The 17,391-nt window shown below is 39.5% G+C and overlaps 1 protein-coding gene and 1 non-coding gene across 4 annotated transcripts in view; both read right to left on the reverse strand.

Annotated features, from left to right (window-relative positions):
* The window catches only part of TMTC1 (transmembrane O-mannosyltransferase targeting cadherins 1), a 255,029-nt gene that overhangs the window by 117,477 nt on the left and 120,161 nt on the right, over nucleotides 1-17,391 (reverse strand). For all 3 annotated transcript variants that reach the window (XM_044775283.2, XM_044775282.2, XM_014843846.3), the window contains 2 exons: nucleotides 16,243-16,324; nucleotides 13,418-13,521 (listed from right to left, as the gene is read on the reverse strand). In XM_044775283.2, coding sequence (XP_044631218.2) covers nucleotides 13,418-13,521; nucleotides 16,243-16,324 — 186 coding nt within the window. The remainder of the gene's footprint in view (nucleotides 1-13,417; nucleotides 13,522-16,242; nucleotides 16,325-17,391) is intronic.
* On the reverse strand, nucleotides 1,443-1,606 carry LOC123288484 (U1 spliceosomal RNA). Its single transcript, XR_006532183.2, has one exon. It is a non-coding gene; the product is annotated as a U1 spliceosomal RNA (small nuclear RNA).

The raw sequence follows: 17,391 nt of genomic DNA on the forward strand, positions 1-17,391 counted from the left end.
AGGAATTTCAACATCTAAAACTGTCAGCAACAACTTCCTACTGGTATATCTACAACAAAGCAAATAATGCCTTCTGCAAAATAAAGACTTGGTTTATTTCTTACCTACAGTCTGTTTCCCTCTATAAAGCATTTAACAAGATCTTTATTTCAAACCCACATACTTTCATCAAGCACAGGTTTAGCTTCCATGGAGCAAATATGCACCGATTGGTTACAATGCATCAGGCATCGATTTCCCAATTTCTACACAAAGATCTTGTCTGCCTGCCAATGAACTACATCCAATAATATTAAAAATCCCTTCAACATGTACGACATTTTCTAGTTTACAAAGCATTTACATGTAAAGATTATTTATCCCAACAAAATCTCTGTGAAGTGGGTACTACCCTCATTCTTGCATAAGAAAAATAGCCTTAAAGAGGTTGTGACTTGTTCAGTGTCCCACAGCAAACCCGTAGCAGAGCCTGCCCACAGGATAGGGTTTCCTGGCCCCACATAGAGTTCTCCACCGAGCACACAGCCTTCCATTAGCATGTCTTTACTAATGTAGAGAACTGAAAGGAAATACGGTGGATCCAACATTGATATTTCATGGAGAAGCACCTGCCTGAGGCCCTGACCCATTCCTTGGACAACGCAGCCAGATGAACTTGAGCTTTTATACAGTTAAAGCAGGGCTGACATTAACTTAAAATCAGTGTGTGATCTCCTCCCCAGCACGGTAAACAGATGATTGCATGGATGAAAATGTTTGTTAGAGTACCACACAGCAAGAAATCGAATCCTTAAATAAAAGCTTGGGCTTGGCATTCATTCTTCATGAAAAGCAATTTTTGCCTTTATGTTCCAACCGTGGCAAAAAATAAAAGAAGTGCTTCTTTTAATTTTTCTCAGCTTCTCAGGGATTTAAGATTGCAACGGAAACGCAATATCCAGATTTAAATGATTATATAGTTTTCTTCAAGAAGTATCAGTAAGTGATCCAGAACAGTATTTTCTAACAAATAATCCCTAGTCCAAGGTAACATTTGCTCCTCCACCAGCTTCTTCCTGACTCCCTCCTCTTTCCTCTTCCTTGTATTTCTCCCCTTCATTTCCAGGATCCAAGACAAATTAGCTAAGTTACGATTACATAGTGTCATTTTAATCAGGAAAACTCTACTTGATGACTTTGATCATCTCTTTTGTTCCCAAGAAGCTATTTTTCTATGAACATAATACAAAATACATAATGGAAACACCCCCTGTGTAGAGAGCTCACAAGCCACAGAGGACACAGTTTATACCTGAGGGTTTCAAAAGGATGACACCTCCCTCCGCCATGCCCCAGAAACACTTAGGCTGCAGGTTAAATGAAGATTATCTCACCTAACCTTGCGACATATTCAATCAGAATTTCTGTGACATGAAGCAGGAAATCCTTAATTTTTTTTTTTTAAGGGGAAAGCACGAATGCAGTCCCTCACTACTACAAATTATGCAGTTGAGTTTCCCATATTTGGGGAAATCGCAGAGGTGAGCAAATCTGGAGTGCAATGGATAAGCCTCGCCCTAGGAAAACCACCTTCATGATTGTGGTATCTCCCCTGCCAGGTGAGTATAGGAAATCTTTAATTTTAACATGCTTCCCTAGGTGAGTCTGATATTCACTCTAGTTTGGTAATCACTGCTTTAAAAATCAGAATAACTTCAGTTTCATGCCAAAAAACACATGTATGGAGGACCCGGTGACGCAAGGCCCTTCTAGTTGCTAAAATAAGAACAGAGCAGCTCAGTTTGCATAGCTCTCTTTCCTTTTTTTTTTTTTTTTGAGGAAGATTAGCCCTGAGCTAACTACTGCCAATCCTCCTCTTTTTGCTGAAGAAGACTGGCCCTGAGCTAACATCCATGCCCATCTTCCTCTACTTTATACGTGGGACGCCTACCACAGCACGGCTTTTGCCAAGCGGTGCCATGTTCGCACCTGGATCCGAACTGGCAAACCCCAGGCCACTGAGAAGCGGAATGTGTGAATTTAACCGCTGCACCACCGGGCCGGCCCCTGCATAACTCTCTTTAAACACACAATGTATTTTTTCTTAAATTTTAACTCAATTTGTTCAGAATTTATTATGAGATAGCCTCCATGTTAGGGGCTTCAAGGGTTATAAATATTAGGACGACATAGCGCCCTAAGGCTGTAACAATCAAAACCTAAGGTTTTGAGGCCAGCCTGGCGTCATAGTGGTTAAATTTGCATGCTCTGCTTCAGCGGCCCAGGGTTCACAGGTTCAGATCCCAGGTGCAGACCTATGCACAACTCATCAAGCCATGTTGTGGTGGCATCCCACATATAAAATAGAGAAAGATTGGCACAGATGTTAGCTCAGGGCTCATCTTCCTCACATAAAAAAACCCTAAGGTTTGGCGTCTGTTTAAAACTGAAAATGGAAAGACAGAAAAAGAAGCTTCTTTAGAGGGAAGATGAGTTCCATCTTAATCTTATAATTTCATATCTTGATATTTTCCTGCAAAGTAATACAAGCCTTTGCCTGTATTTCTGAACAGCAGGAAGACATCTACCCATTTCAGCAGATCTATTCTACCTGCTTATCCAGGACCACCTCTCAAGAAAAACATGATGCTGATGGGGAGCCTTTATATTCTTTTGCTGACAATACTATTTTATCTATTTCCTGCATTTGAAAGACAACCATTTTCAATATTATAAAGGCAATACTTCTTTCATCAAGTATACACTGCTTTATGTTCTGTCCCCTTCAAATCTGGTGAGAAGAAAACCAATGACTAGGCAGCATGGAGGGGTCTTAATAGGGAAACATCCTCTTATCTCCTCTACAGGCTCCAGCTCTAGGCAGAAGCCATACTTAACTTGGGCCTTTGTTTTTAATTTAATCCAAGATTTACAAGATTGATTGTTGAAGTATCATATTTCTAAAGAGACTTATATAAACACATGAGTCAATCCTGGGCTAAATGACAATTCTCTGGCAGTACAAGTTGCACATAAACCTATTCTATCACTTCTCAAATGCAAATCCACTAAAACCACGGTAACAGAATCTTCAGAGTTTGGACCTCAGAATTGATACTTCAACGTGATTCCCAAGGGTTTTTGAGACCCACGCAGTTTTGGAAATCCGGTTGGAGTAAAATCTTAAGGGATGGCTGCAGTCAGGCCACAACTGTGGGTGGTAAATTACAAGAAGTGTCATAAGCACCCATGGTCTTGGACCCTAAAGGATATTTTTTTTTCAGATAAGACTCACATTCTAAATTAGTCTTCACACCAAAAGGTGGAGAGCAATAAAAACCCTCGCCCCACTCAGAATGCGCTGAGCAAAAGAGGAATTGGCAGATTAGAACAAACCCCCCAAACTAGAGGCAGGGGAAGTCTGCAGACTGTGCTGCAGCCACCATACACTCCTCACCAACCCACCCATCCTTCTCCCTTCTTCTGTCATAGAGTCAAGCCAAGAACCCCCGCGCTTGTTCTAGGCCAGTGTTGTCCAATAAAAATAGAACAAAAGTAAGCATAACTTCACCTTTAAAAAGAGTAAAATGAAACATGATAAATTAATAATAAATTTTGTTTCAATGAATATCCTCCAAATAGGATTTTGACATACAATCAAGATAAAAAATTATAGTATTAATGGACTATTTTACATTCTTTTTTCTCATAGGATTCCATCTTTGAAATCCTGTGTATACTTTATTTATACTTAACAGCACATCTCGGCTCAGACCAGCCACATTTGATGTGCTCAGCAGCCTCACGTGGCTTGTGGCTCCAGTGGTGGACGGCACAGATCAAACAATCACCCTGACCCTCAGCCTCATCCTCCACTTCTTCCAATACTAGCTTGTCCGTAGTTTTACCTTTTCAGTTCCGGACTCCTACTCCAAACTCATGCCTTAATCCTTGGCTCTATCCCCTTTCCACTCTCATATCCGATCTTAAATTTTTCCAATCTCAAATTTCCCAAAGTGCTATCCTGGTATTTCCTGGTCCCCTTATTTTAGGACGTGGTTTTTGTCTCTTTTCACTCCCTGTCACCTCTGGCGAAAACTTCTGTCCTGGCTCCTGTTTTTACAGAAATTCCATGTGGGGTGGGAGGGGCGGAGGGATTTGGACATATAGGGGCAAAATTTTCTTAATTGTAAAAAAAGTAATTTAATAAAATCTAATTTCAGAGAAATGACAAAGAAGATGATAGAGAATTCTTTGTGATTTATATAAACAGCAGCTACACCACAGCTATCCAGACATTCAAGTACAAGAAGTGTGAACAACACAGGTGGTGAGTAGCAGAGCCAAGATGACAAACAGGAGGCGGGGATAGATGGGTCCACACAGAGAAGAGTTCCCTTAGTCACCTCTGGCTAAGGGCTTCACCACCTTGCTAGAGAAGGAATTGGAAATTAATGCCATGAATACACTGTGCCATATTTGTAATTTGTTGTATATATAATTATGCGAGTTAACCAGATATTTCACAGCATAAATTCCATCATTCTCAAGGAAACACTTCCTTGCCTTTATGCAGTTACAAGTAAACAAACTCTTACAGACTTCTAAGACAGAACATTGGACACGGCATTGGGTTGGGAGGAAGTTGCAAGTGGTAATTACAATCACATTTCTGGTGTTCAGAGAGGAACACCAGGTGTGTGACAAACCACTCAGAAGAGGACTTCAATAAGGCTCACTCCTTTCCATGGGTGCTCATGTAACCAGGATCACTGGTCATTCATTCAACAATATTCTCAGGACTTATTGTGTGTCAGGCTCTGAGGTGAAGCCTGGTAAGACTCTGAGATAAAGTTAAGGGTCACCAGGACAGCTGTCACACAGCTATGAGCAAAATTATTCAATTCCCCAAGTCTGCTTCTAGAACACGCTCATACCCAACTTTCTGCCATCTACTTCTGTGAAGTGGTCCCTTCTCTTCTTGAGGGTAAGACACCCAGCCCTCAGGTCACCCCAACCACCTACCCTAGACCTGCTCCCTAGAGAAATGCTCACACTGCAAAACCAACAGGCTCCAGGCTCATGCTCCATTCCCAAGTCAAAACACCCATTGTTTCAGTGACTGGATCTTGGCTACATTTTAAGGAAAGAGCAATCTTACTGAAGCAATTCACACTCTGATGGAAATCACTAAGTATATAGGCCGTAAGAGGGGAGCAGTCACTATAAGTTTTATATCAAGGAAACCTTTCTGAAAGAGCTAGTACTTATCGGAGGCTTCATGAATGGGTAGGGCTTGGACTGGGAAATAGACGTTGTAGGTCAACAGAATGGATGGGGACCTGTGAGGGTCCCAAGATTCTGAGTGTTCTGTTTAGTGGATCATCGGGGTGAGAACATGTTATTTAAAAAGGAGACATGAATTTCTCTCAGGGAGAAACTATCTTTAGTTTTTTGTTGCTGTTGTTCTTTCTTTCCTTTTATTTTTTTTTTTAAAGAAAACACCATCATAGGCCATGTCATACACAAAGCTATATATTCATCAAGTCTGTTTAATTCTCCTCCTCCAGGGTACACAGGAGATTCCATTTCTCAGCCCCCTCACAGTCGGCTGGGGCACATGGTTACTTCTGGCCAACAGGTCTGGGCAGAGGTGCTGTGGGTCTCTTGAAGCTGAAACAACATTTATAAGGTGTGTGGTTGAATGAATACTTGATGATATTAAGGAATCACTGGCAGTTTTTTTAGGGTATCATGAAGATATGGTGACCATATTTTTAAAAGACATCCTTACCGGCATGGTCTGAATGTTTGTGCCCCCTGCCCAAATTCATATGTTGAAACCTAACCCCTAACATGAAGGTATTATGAGGTGGGGCCTTGAGGAAGTTATTAGGTCATGAGGGTGGAGTCCTCTTGAATGAGATTAGTGCCCTTATGAAAAAGATCCCACAGAGCTCCCTTGCCCCCTCTGCCATGTGAGGACGCAGTAAGAAGGCGCCAGCTATGAACCAGGAAGAGGGCTCTCACCACAATATGACCATGGCGCTAGTCTCCAGAACTCTGAGCAATAAATTTCTGTTGTTTGTAAGCCATCCAGTCTGTGGTATTTTGTTAGAGCAGCCTGAATGGACTACGACACTTACCTTTTAGAGATATTACATACTGAAATAATGATAATTGAATTGATATTATATCTGGGAAGGATCTCAAAACAGTTCAGAGGTGGTAGAGGAAAATGGAGAGGGGTTGGAAGTTGAGTGGGGGTATTGGTGACACAAGGTTGAACACAGCTGATAAATGCTGAAACTGGGTGATGGGAACAAATATGGGAGTTCATTATACTATTCTCTCCCCTTTTGTACCATGTATCTGAAAGTTTCAGCGTAAGAAGCATGGGCCCCTCCAGGTTTCTCTTCCTCTGCTATACTGACTTAGCCATTCCAGATGGCAGGACTATAAAATGCAGGCAGCTTAGAACTCAGGGTCACCACCAGGAAGAGTGGTTCCTTAGAGACTGGCAGGATACACAGCCTTCTTCCTGGGAACAAAAATTAAACCTTCTCACATTAAGCCATTTCTATTTCAGAGCTTACTATGACATCAGTATATTTTTAGATGCAATATATATATATATATTATTTAGTTTTAGAGATGATTTTAGTCTGAGATGGCCTGTACAATCTAGGCTTGTATCAGAAATTTGGAGGAAGGACAGAATAGGGAATAGTGGGCAAGAGGTGCGCCTAAGAAAATAACTGAGACCAGAGACCTGCTGAAAAAAGTCAGCCAATGAAACATCCCCAGGAGAAGAGGAGTTGAAGGATTTTGTAGTATGGTGATGTCTACCATAAATTATTTGTGGCATGGTTCTGCAATTAGTTCTGCTCCTTTGTTCCAAGATCTTGGTAAAATCTCTTAAACACAAAAGCCTTATATGAGAAGTATTTTAGGGGATATTAAGGTGAAAGGTCTATGCTCTGTATCTTGGTTGGCACAAGAGAAGGAAATGAGAATGGCCATGTGCAGTAAAATAGGGGTGAGATGGAAAGTTTCTCAGGAAAATGAAAATGAAATGGGAGATGCCCATGAGAATATGAGGCTCTAGGGAAGCATAAAAATCCTAGGGAGGGCTATGGACACCCCGCATGTGGGAAAAGATTTGAACCAATTTTCTTTAAGTCTCAAAGAAGAAGACGCAACACAATATTGGGGTTCCATAATCACATGCATCTTTAAACGTGTTACTGCATTCTGCGAGTCATTCTCATGATAGAGTAGAGTTATTCTGAGATGGTTTATGATGAGATGAGGAACACTTTCTCCACACTCGAGTGTACAGAGGCATGTCCAGTTGAAAATGTCCTAATGACAGAGAGAAAAGCAAGGATAGATCCAGAGGCGGTAGTCTGAAGTGGCCTTTAGAGACAGAAAGGTAAATGTAGGTTTCATGTCCATAGATGCAGGAGACATTGTGAGAATGGATTTAATCATCCATCTGTCCATCACACGGTAAACAACCATTGTCGCTCTGCCCTGGGCTCAGCACTGTATAACCGGCTGGAGACACAAAGGAATAAAAGATATGGTCTCTGCCCTTAAGAAGCTTACATCTAAACGGGAAAGAAAAAGTAGCAAATAGTCCATAACAATATAAGGGAATATGACAGAACAAAAATATATGGCCAAGATGGGAGGTAAGAAGGTTCTGGCAAGATCTTCTAGAAGCAGCGATGGCTCAAGAATGAAAGGCATATAGGACTGGAAAGCAGCAAGTGAAAAGGCTCTGAGGTGACAAGGCAGTGGTGTATTTAAGGAAGTGAAGCAAGTTAGGATGGCTAATGTTTAAGGTTAGGGAGGAAGGCAGGGAGGTGTCAAGAGATGAGCCTGAAGAGAAGAGCTGTGGCCAAAGTCCTTACTCTTATCCAAAAAGGTACAGGAAACCACTGAACTCTTAAATATTAAGCCAATGAGAAACATCACCTGGAAACAATGTGGAGGGTGGATGTGAGGAGAGCAAACTGTCAGGAGGGAACCAAAGGCTATTTCACGGATGCAGGTGAGAGACCACGAGGGCCTTAAGGAAGATGGTAGCAGTGGGGAAGCAGATAAGTGAACAAATTCTAGAGACATTGAGATCTAAAGTACAGGCCTGGGTGACTGCTTAGAGGAGGGGAATGAAAGAAACGTAATAGTCAGTCATGATGACTAGGTTATTTGGTTGAGACAGCTGGGCCTGGGGGAACTTGCTGGTCAAGAGAAAGTTGTGCAATCAAAATACAACATCTCTTCTGTTCTTTAACTTCCAATTATGCCCTTCTTCAAGTCAAAAGCAGAAACATTCACAATGCAATGAAACGTCATTCAACTGATTCACATAATCTCAATTAATTACAGGTGGGAAAAGTTATCGATCAGTCACAGAAAACTACTGACAGCTAATACAATCTGAATGTTTGGGTTAAAATGGAAAGGTAAAAGATTCGGGCCTCATGACCAGAGTATCCTGAACAATGATGACTGGCCCCCCCAATTCTGTATTGATCCACCTTGTGATCTGACATACCCAATGGTCAAGAATAAGAAGTCAAATTCTAAATGGCTTCCGCATTGCTGTTAATATAAACTGCATCAAAGTACAATTTAAAATATATTAAAAACATAAGCCTCATACAAATACACAGTGAAAACTAAAGGCTTATATACTCTATTAATAAGAGAACAGAAACTTGACAAAGCCAGTTTAAAAGAGGATGTGACTTAGGGAAAGCCTTCTTAGGTACGACACCAAAAGCACAAGCAACAACAACAGCGAAAATAGATAAATTGAACTTCACCAAAATCACAAACTTTGGTGCTTCAAAAGACACCATCAAGAAAGTGAAAGAACAACCTACAGAAAGGTAGAAAATGGTTATAAATCATATATCTGATAAGGAACTTACAGCTAGAATATGTAAAGAACTGTTACAATTCAATAATAAAAAGACAAATAATCCAATTAAAAACTGGACAAAGGATCCAAATAGACATTTCTACAAAGAAGGTATAGAAATGGCCAACATGCATATGAAAAGATGCTCAATATCATTAGCCATTAGGGAAATGCAAATCAAAACCACAATGAGATACCATTTTACACCCACTTGTATGGCTCTAATTAAAACAAAAAAAAAGATCGTCTAAAAGACAAGTGCTGATGAGGATAGAGAAAACCTGGAACCCTCATACAGAAATGAAAAATGGTGCCGTTGGTTTGGTAAACAGTCTGGCAGTTCCTAAAAAGTGAAATATAGAGTTAACATATATGACCGGGCAATTCCACTCCTAGGTACACATGAAAGAGAAATAAAAACACACATTGAGGGCCAGCCCAGTGGCGCAGCGGTGAAGTTCGCATGTTCTGCTTCAGCGGCCCGGGGTTCACCAGTTCGGATCCTGGGTGTGGACATGGCACCGCTTGTCAAAAGCCATGCTGTGGTAGGTGTCCCATGTATAAAGTAGAGGAAGATGGGCATGGATGTTAGCTCAGGGTCAGTCTTCCTCAGCAAAAAGAGGAGGATTGGCTGTAGTTAGCTCAGGGTTAACCTTCCTCAAAAAACAACAAAAAACAAAAAAAAAACCACACACATTCAAAAAAAATTATACATGAATGTTCATAGCAGCATTATCCATAATAATCAAAAAGTAGAAACAACCCAAATGACCATCAACAGATGAATGGAAAAATAAAAAGTGGCATATCCACTGGGGAATAAAAAAGAATGAAGTACTGACACATGTTAGGACATGGATGAATCTCGAAAACTTTATGCCAGTCACAAAAGATCACATATTCTATGATTCCATTTATAAGACATATATAGAGGTTAACTCTGTAGAGACAAAATGTAGATCAACGGTTGCCCAGGGCTGGGAGAATGGAATAAAATGGGGAGTGACTGCAAAAGGATATGAGGTTTCTTTTGGGGAAGCTTAAAATGTTCTAAAATTGTGATGATGGTTGCACAGCTCTGTAAGTATGCTAAAGACCACTGCATTGTACACTCTAACTAGGTGAACTGTATGGCACACAGATTATATCTCAATAAAGCTGTTACTAAATATACACATAAATTGAATATATATAATAAATATATAAATTAAATTTGAACAACTGAGGTCTTCACAGTTTATGAAAAAATGAAAAGGGATGAGATAGACAAATTAGACATAAATTTGCTTAATGTCCTGCAAGGCCATAAAACTGTAACATTTGACGTTTTATTTCCTACTAAATAGAAGAGAAATCTTCACACCTATCAGATTTCTATACGTTAAATTCTAAGCTGACAGAGTTGTAACCACAGTAAATGTAAGCAAGTCAACCAAAATTGCACTCCTCTAGGTTTGTTAGACAATTCTCTACATTACAGTGAAAGTCACACAGTCATCTTTTGCCTTATTCTCATGTCTTAGATAATTTTTCTTAACAAACGTTTCTCATGAGCATACCACAATGATTTTTCATTTCACTTTTGTTAAGCAGAAAATGACTGGGTATTTCCTCCTAGCTAAACACATGAAAATAGATAATCTAACAGAGAAGGAATCAGAGAATTTAAGGCACAAGAAATCATTTGAAACAAAGAAAAACTTGCCCAAGCTACTCTTAAAAGCTACTAAGGTTTTTTTTTTAACTACATGTAATTAAAAACTGTAGCAATTATGGGGCTGGCCCCGTGGCCAAGTGGTTAAGTTCGCGCACTCTGCTGCAGGCGGCCCAGTGTTTCATTGGTTCGAATCCTGGGCGTGGACATGGCACTGCTCATCAAACCACACTGAGGCAGCGTCCCACATGCCACAACTAGGACCCACAACCAAGAATATACAACTATGTACCGGGGGGCTTTGGGGAGAAAAAGGAAAAAAATTTAAAAAATCTTTAAAAAAAAAAAAAACTGTAGCAATTATTAAAGGGAGAAAGAGCTAGTCTGAAAATCTCATCTGGCAACAGAGTAATTTATTATACCTACTTTAAAAGAACATATAATACTTGCAAGGTAGAAGCAAAGATGCTATAAAAGTTGGAGTTTATAAATCCAATAAAAGAGGGGAAGCGTTAATGACACAGATCGACACAGATGAATGACAAATCTGTGATCAGTCAAGACAGACTCACAGAGACAACCAAATCACAGCTAAACGGCAGAACTGATGTGAAGGCAAGAAAAACCAACAGAACTAGGAAACAGACGAAGGTAATCCAGTGTAAGAATCAGGAGCATACCAGAGGTCAAGCAAGCATGCAAGCAGAGGAGAAACTTTACTCAGGAAAGGAATTAAAGACAATTTTCCGCACGCTCAAGAGTCTATTATAATGCAGCTATCTTAGAGGAACGTGAAAAGTCATAACTGTCACTGAAATGTCCCTGGGTATCTATGTATTTCAAGTATGAAACACAGGAACAGAAAGACACGTTTTTTACAAGAAAGGAGAGGAAGAATATAAAGGTGTGATTATTAGATATTTTGTTCCATCACTTTATATTGATAGACTTGCCTGAGAACAGTGACTCACATGAATTCAGAGACAAAGTTCTGGACGAAATGTGTATCAGACCCCTCTGAACAAGTGATATATATGCCTTGGAAGTGAAATGCAGAACCTGCCAAATGACTGGCTCAAGCTCCTGATTTTGCCAGAGGTTCCACCAAAGAATGTTTTTTTGGCCAAAAACAGGTGATGAAAATTCAACCTAATACCCAGGTAAGATGATAGACCTAGGAGGGCAGTGAGTGAGAGACCAAAGACCCTTGTCCTGACACCAAGGACCCTGGGGCAGGCACTTTACTATGACAGAAGATCTGAATGGAATAATTGATTGATGAGTTAAGAACAGTCTGTTCTTCTTGTCTGTCTCTTTTGACTGTGCATCTTGGCTTTTGGAGACTGCTAAGCTCAAGAAACAGGCTACATCTAACTACAAAGATAAGAATGAATGCTCAAGTTCAGGAGACAAGAAAGCTTGGAGGGAAACCAACCCAAAGCTAAAGGAAATGGAGCCAGTAAGCAAGAATAGGATCCAGCGAAGGTGGTTTTTCTCCTAAAGGCAGAAAGTAGCTATTTAAGGAGCAACCAAACCTGAAACAATTTATCAAGGAGCTAAAAATATCCAGACAAGGAGCCCTGGAGATTTTGAAAGCCAGAGATACAAAAAGGACAAGTAGATTGCAACATTAACAAAAGCTAGGTTAGAGATATCAAGCCTAATTAAAGGATTAATTAAACAATACTTTGAAAAGTGTAAGATATAAACAATTTATAAGGCTCTATACTACCTCAAAAGGATGAGCTGACACTAGAAGCTGGATACCATACGATTTCTGAAGGCACATTCAAGACTTTTTTAAATACAAACCTATGTTGTAAGTAATGAAAACAATTGTGACAATATTATCAAAATGGGTTAATCAAATTGGAAGGTGTCCTTTTTGAATGGGAAATAGTCTTACAAAAGGAAGAAAAGACTAGCAACAAGAAAGAAAAATACATAAGGCAAAGAAAGTAGAAATCTATCAATTAAAATATGTAAGATAAATAAGTGAAATAAAGCAAAGATCACTGCCTGGCATAAAAACAAAATCCAACAATCTCTTATCCTTGAGAGATACTAGTAAGCCAAAACATAATGTGCTATGGGTCAAGGTTTAATTCAAGATTTATCCTGTCTTTGCACACACAAAAAAGTGAAGATTACTACGATAAAAATGACAATAGATGTTAAAAAGTACTTAAAGCTATGAAAATGTAAGAAGAGTGTGTCTTAATATTTAAACATTATAGCAACAATATATCCTGAAGAAAAGTTATGAAAATGGTCAAATGTAATTATATCTGAAATCCTCAGCAGTCCATGACAGCAGATTGAACAGATAAGGAATTAAAACCCTTCTCAATGAACCAGATCCACTGATTAACATCACTTCTTGATCCAATTTCTCTAAATTTCTTAAGGACAAATGGTAAGATATAATTAGCTGTAGCTTAGCAAAAATTGTTGCTCATTTCTGTTTCCCACTTTCAACCTCCCCACTGATTTTAATCTTACAATAGATATGATGTCCAGTCAACCTCTATACACACCTCTCTGTGCATTGTTGTGTAACATTTGCCATACGGGCCACTCAATACATATTTATTATTGATGATATGTGCTCAATAAAATGTTTGTTGAATAAACAAATATATACCACTATCAGAACAATAGCAATAATTCTGACAAAAGAATATGTTGAAAAGAATTCCAAATGTATGAATAGTAGTTTCTTTGCTTCCTGCACTCTGAATACAACACAACTCTTCCTTCCTCTAAATGCAAAGCCAACATATTATTTAAGATTATCCAAACAATCTAATAACTACCAAGTAAAGTTAAAGCAACTTATTTCTACTGACCTTGTAAGAATGTAAGGCGAAAATGAAGCTGGATTATCCTGCTCTGAAAAGAGGGGCATAGATCCTCCCATCATCCACAGACGAAAGTACAACACAACAATCACCTTGAAAGAAAAGAAGATATGGTCAGAAAAGCATCCCTTGTTGGGGTAAGCCCCATCTTTTGGGAAGATACTTTCAGATGCTTTACAAATATTTTGTTTTGCAAGCACTTTTTCCAGTGAGCATTTCCATAAAATCCTAACATTCAAGAGGAGTAGGAAAGACGGAAATAGCTGAGTACGGAGAAGAGTAGACAATGAAGGTGATGAGGGAGAGGCAAGCACATTCTTACTAACAGCTGTTCAGTACCAAGCACTTCCTAGCTGTTACCCACTGTGTGAAAGGCTTTCTGTCTCATCTGAGGCCTCCCAACCCTAGAGGCAGATGAGGAAGCTGAGGCTAAAAGGTAATTTGCCCAGAATCCCATAGCTAGTAACTGCAAGATCCAGGAGTTGAACCCATGTCATTGGTCTCTAAGGCCCAATTTCTTAACCATTCCATTCACACAGCTCCATGAAACTTAATTTAAAATATGATAGATAATACTGCTGTGTCTTAAATGAATACATTTGGAAATATTCCAACGCTTGAATGCCATGAAGGAAAACACTCATGAAGGGTGATTTCAACAATCCTACAGAACATCTTATGTGTCACCCAATAGAATTTCATCACTGAATGGTACTATCCTGTTGCAAAGGTGGGTGAGAAAACCAATTCTCTAAACTACTGAAGGGGAGCAGAATAAGCCACCCCAAAATATGCAGTTTCAGTATGTGGATTGTTTTGAGCTGAAGGCAATCAAGACCCAGCAGACTCAGGAAAAGCTTTTCACCTCTCCCTTAACTGCCTAAAAGAATTTACTTAGGGGCCCTATACCAGGAAGAGAGATCAACAGAGATTACTTTTGATATTAGAAAGACTTACCTGCATGGCAGGGCAAACATTTGTTTACCAAACATTTGCTCTCCTCATCTTCCCATGAATTGTCTTCCTCCCCTTTGAAGCTCCAGACCTCGACTTCCTTCTCCTTAACTCAGGATGGTACATAAGCCTCAATTACATGACTGCCAGGGAGTCTCATGTCTTTGTGGGGTTCCCGTACATAAGAAACTAAATTTTATTTTCTCCCATTAATCTGTCTCATGTCAATTTAATTATTAGACCAGGCAATAAACCTAAAGGGGAAGAAGGGAAAGTTTTTCCTCCCCAATCATACTACAAAGAGGAAAAACACTGTGATAATTGAAACAAACAAAAAGAATAGGAAGATAACTACTAGAAAGGGTTTTGAGAATCAATTTTAAAAATAACAAAAGAATTGACATTTGACAACTTTCATCACAGCAATAATGTCAAATTACTGGCATTTCCAAATAATTCTAAGAAAATAGATCACCTCCAAAACAAGAGTTGAATCATCCCATTTCTATGCAAAGATCCTGCGGTATTCTTTAGAGAAATGCTTTGCCCCTTTTGCTGAAATTGCCAGTCAAGACTCTCTACCTTATTCAGTTTTTGCATATTCATCTTCTTCCATAAACACACTTTAGTAAAAAAAAAAAATCACATTAATTATTAACATTACTGGGGCCAGCCTGGTGGCACAGCAGTTAAGTGCGCACATTCCACTTCAGTGGCCTGGGCTTCGCTGGTTTGGATCCCAGGTGCAGACACAGCACCACTTGGCACACCATGCTGTGGCAGGCGTCCCACGTATAAAGTAGAGGAAGATGAGCATGGATGTTAGCTCAGGGCCAGTCTTCCTCAGCAAAAAGAGGAGGATTGGCAGCAGTTAGCCAGGGCTAATCTTCCTCCAAAAAAAAAACAAAATAAAATAAAATAAAATTGTTAACATTACAATTCAAAGACATTTTCATAAGTTTCCTATCAAAACTTATTACAAATTTGGACAGGGAATTTACAAAAAACAGTAACTGCATAAGAGACTGGTCTCTTAATCTTCTTGAATAGAAACATCCAACAACATAAGAGGATGAATAATGTGATAGTCACCAAAGATGGCCAACAAGAATTCCTACCCTCTTTGCATGTGCATTCTGCTCTTCCTATCAATAAATGGAGTCAACTGCCCACCCTTAAATCTAGTTTGGTCTTGTGACTTGCGTCAACCAACAGAATGTAGCAGAAGGTACACTGTGTCAAGATCTGGGCCTAACCCTCGAGAGATCCTGCAACTTTTGATTTGTTCTTTTAGAATCCAGCTGCCATGTTGTACAGACATCCTGGCTATTCTGCTAGAGAGAGAGGCCGCGGGGAGGGAGCCAAGAGGATAAGATATCACAGAGAGATGACCTAACCCAGCTGACAGCTGCATGAACCTGCTGGAGTAACCCCAGCCAAAAAGCATGATGAGCAGAAGAACCAGCCAGCTGGTCACTGCCCAAACTAAAGCATTTAGGGAAGATATATGGTGATTATTGTTTTACGCCACTACATTTTGGGGTGGTTTGTTATGCAGCAATAGATAACTGATACAGCCAGGTTTGTGCTGCTAAGACCACTCAGCATCAGCAACTTGAAAGGGACTCATAAATACTATAGTTCACACTGTCCGTGTCATTGAACTCATGAATCCCTAGAGTGCTTTCATACACCCCTTCCAACGCTCTGTAACATTTATGGCATGTAAACTCTTTGATCTTAAAATCGTGCTGTTAAAATCTCTTGGTGATTCTATTAAATAATCTGAATCATGTCTCTGAGCCAAGTTAAAATGAAATATTCTTTACTGGATATTTCAAAAGCATATATATACTTACATAACTTATGACCAAAATGGCCCTCTTTAAGAATGGCCTCATGGTAAGCAGGAAATTTCTATTGCTGCTCGCTGTCAGATACCTGAAACAGGGGAAAAAAATCTTGAATAAGTGTCAGAGTCTACCACACATAATGTTCTTCTTTCAATGTGAAGATGATGTAGCTTTAAAAAGGGCTAGAAAGGATCATAGCAAAGAGCACAGTTTCTGGAGCCAGACCACCTGGATTTCAATCCCTCAGCTCTGCTGCTGACTGTCTTGGGGACATTAGGTCCTTAACCTCTTTGCATATCTATTTTTATCACTTATAAAAGGGGACAATAGTGCTATCTACTTCACAGGAAACTTGTAAGGAATAAATGAGATAATATATGCAACAGGACATAGCACTGTTAGCTGTAAATATTACTATCCTATCTAATCCCAACTAACCGAGGCATTCTGGCAACTATATGGTCACACTGGTCATAGGGATGATCTTAAACAAAATGACAGTTTATTTACCCACTTAGTTTAGTGAGAGAGGTACTATATCTTCAACCCACAAAATGTCTCACAAATGTTTTACCCCTGAAAAATGAGGATGTCAAGGTTGTGTGAGGTTAAGAAATTTATCCAAAGTAACAAAGTTAGTAAGCATCAGTAGTGGGATCAGGGCTCAACCATATGCAATGGGCAATACTGTCACCTGCTTATGCCCTCTGGAACCAAACTAGATTACAAGAATGTAAACTTCTAGAAGGGCAGAAACTTGCGTGGACTCTGCTTCTGCCAGAGCTCGGTCACTTGTACAAAGTGGGAGCTCCATATATCCACATGTAAGACATGTGATTGGCTGGCTTTAATAAAGACAAAAGGAAGCAAGAGGAAGCTACCAACAAACCCCAAACAAAACCCTAAAGCAGGTCATTTTCACCTACATGCAAATTTCTATTTTTTAAATTACAGAGTGGAGGAACAAGTCAAATGATATCACATAATCTGGCAAGCATTTCCCACCTCATCCTTTTGTCTTCTACCCTTCTTCATTTTTTCCTTTTACTCTCTTTAATCCAATTTCTCCTCAAAGGATTTCTCCCTAGAATCTCTTAAAATTTGCATTTGAATGAGGTCTCTTTACACAATGGGAATATTCTATAGGAGAGAGAT

Source organism: Equus asinus, chromosome 22 (genome assembly GCF_041296235.1).
Source record: "Equus asinus isolate D_3611 breed Donkey chromosome 22, EquAss-T2T_v2, whole genome shotgun sequence".
Classification (NCBI taxonomy): domain Eukaryota; kingdom Metazoa; phylum Chordata; class Mammalia; order Perissodactyla; family Equidae; genus Equus; species Equus asinus.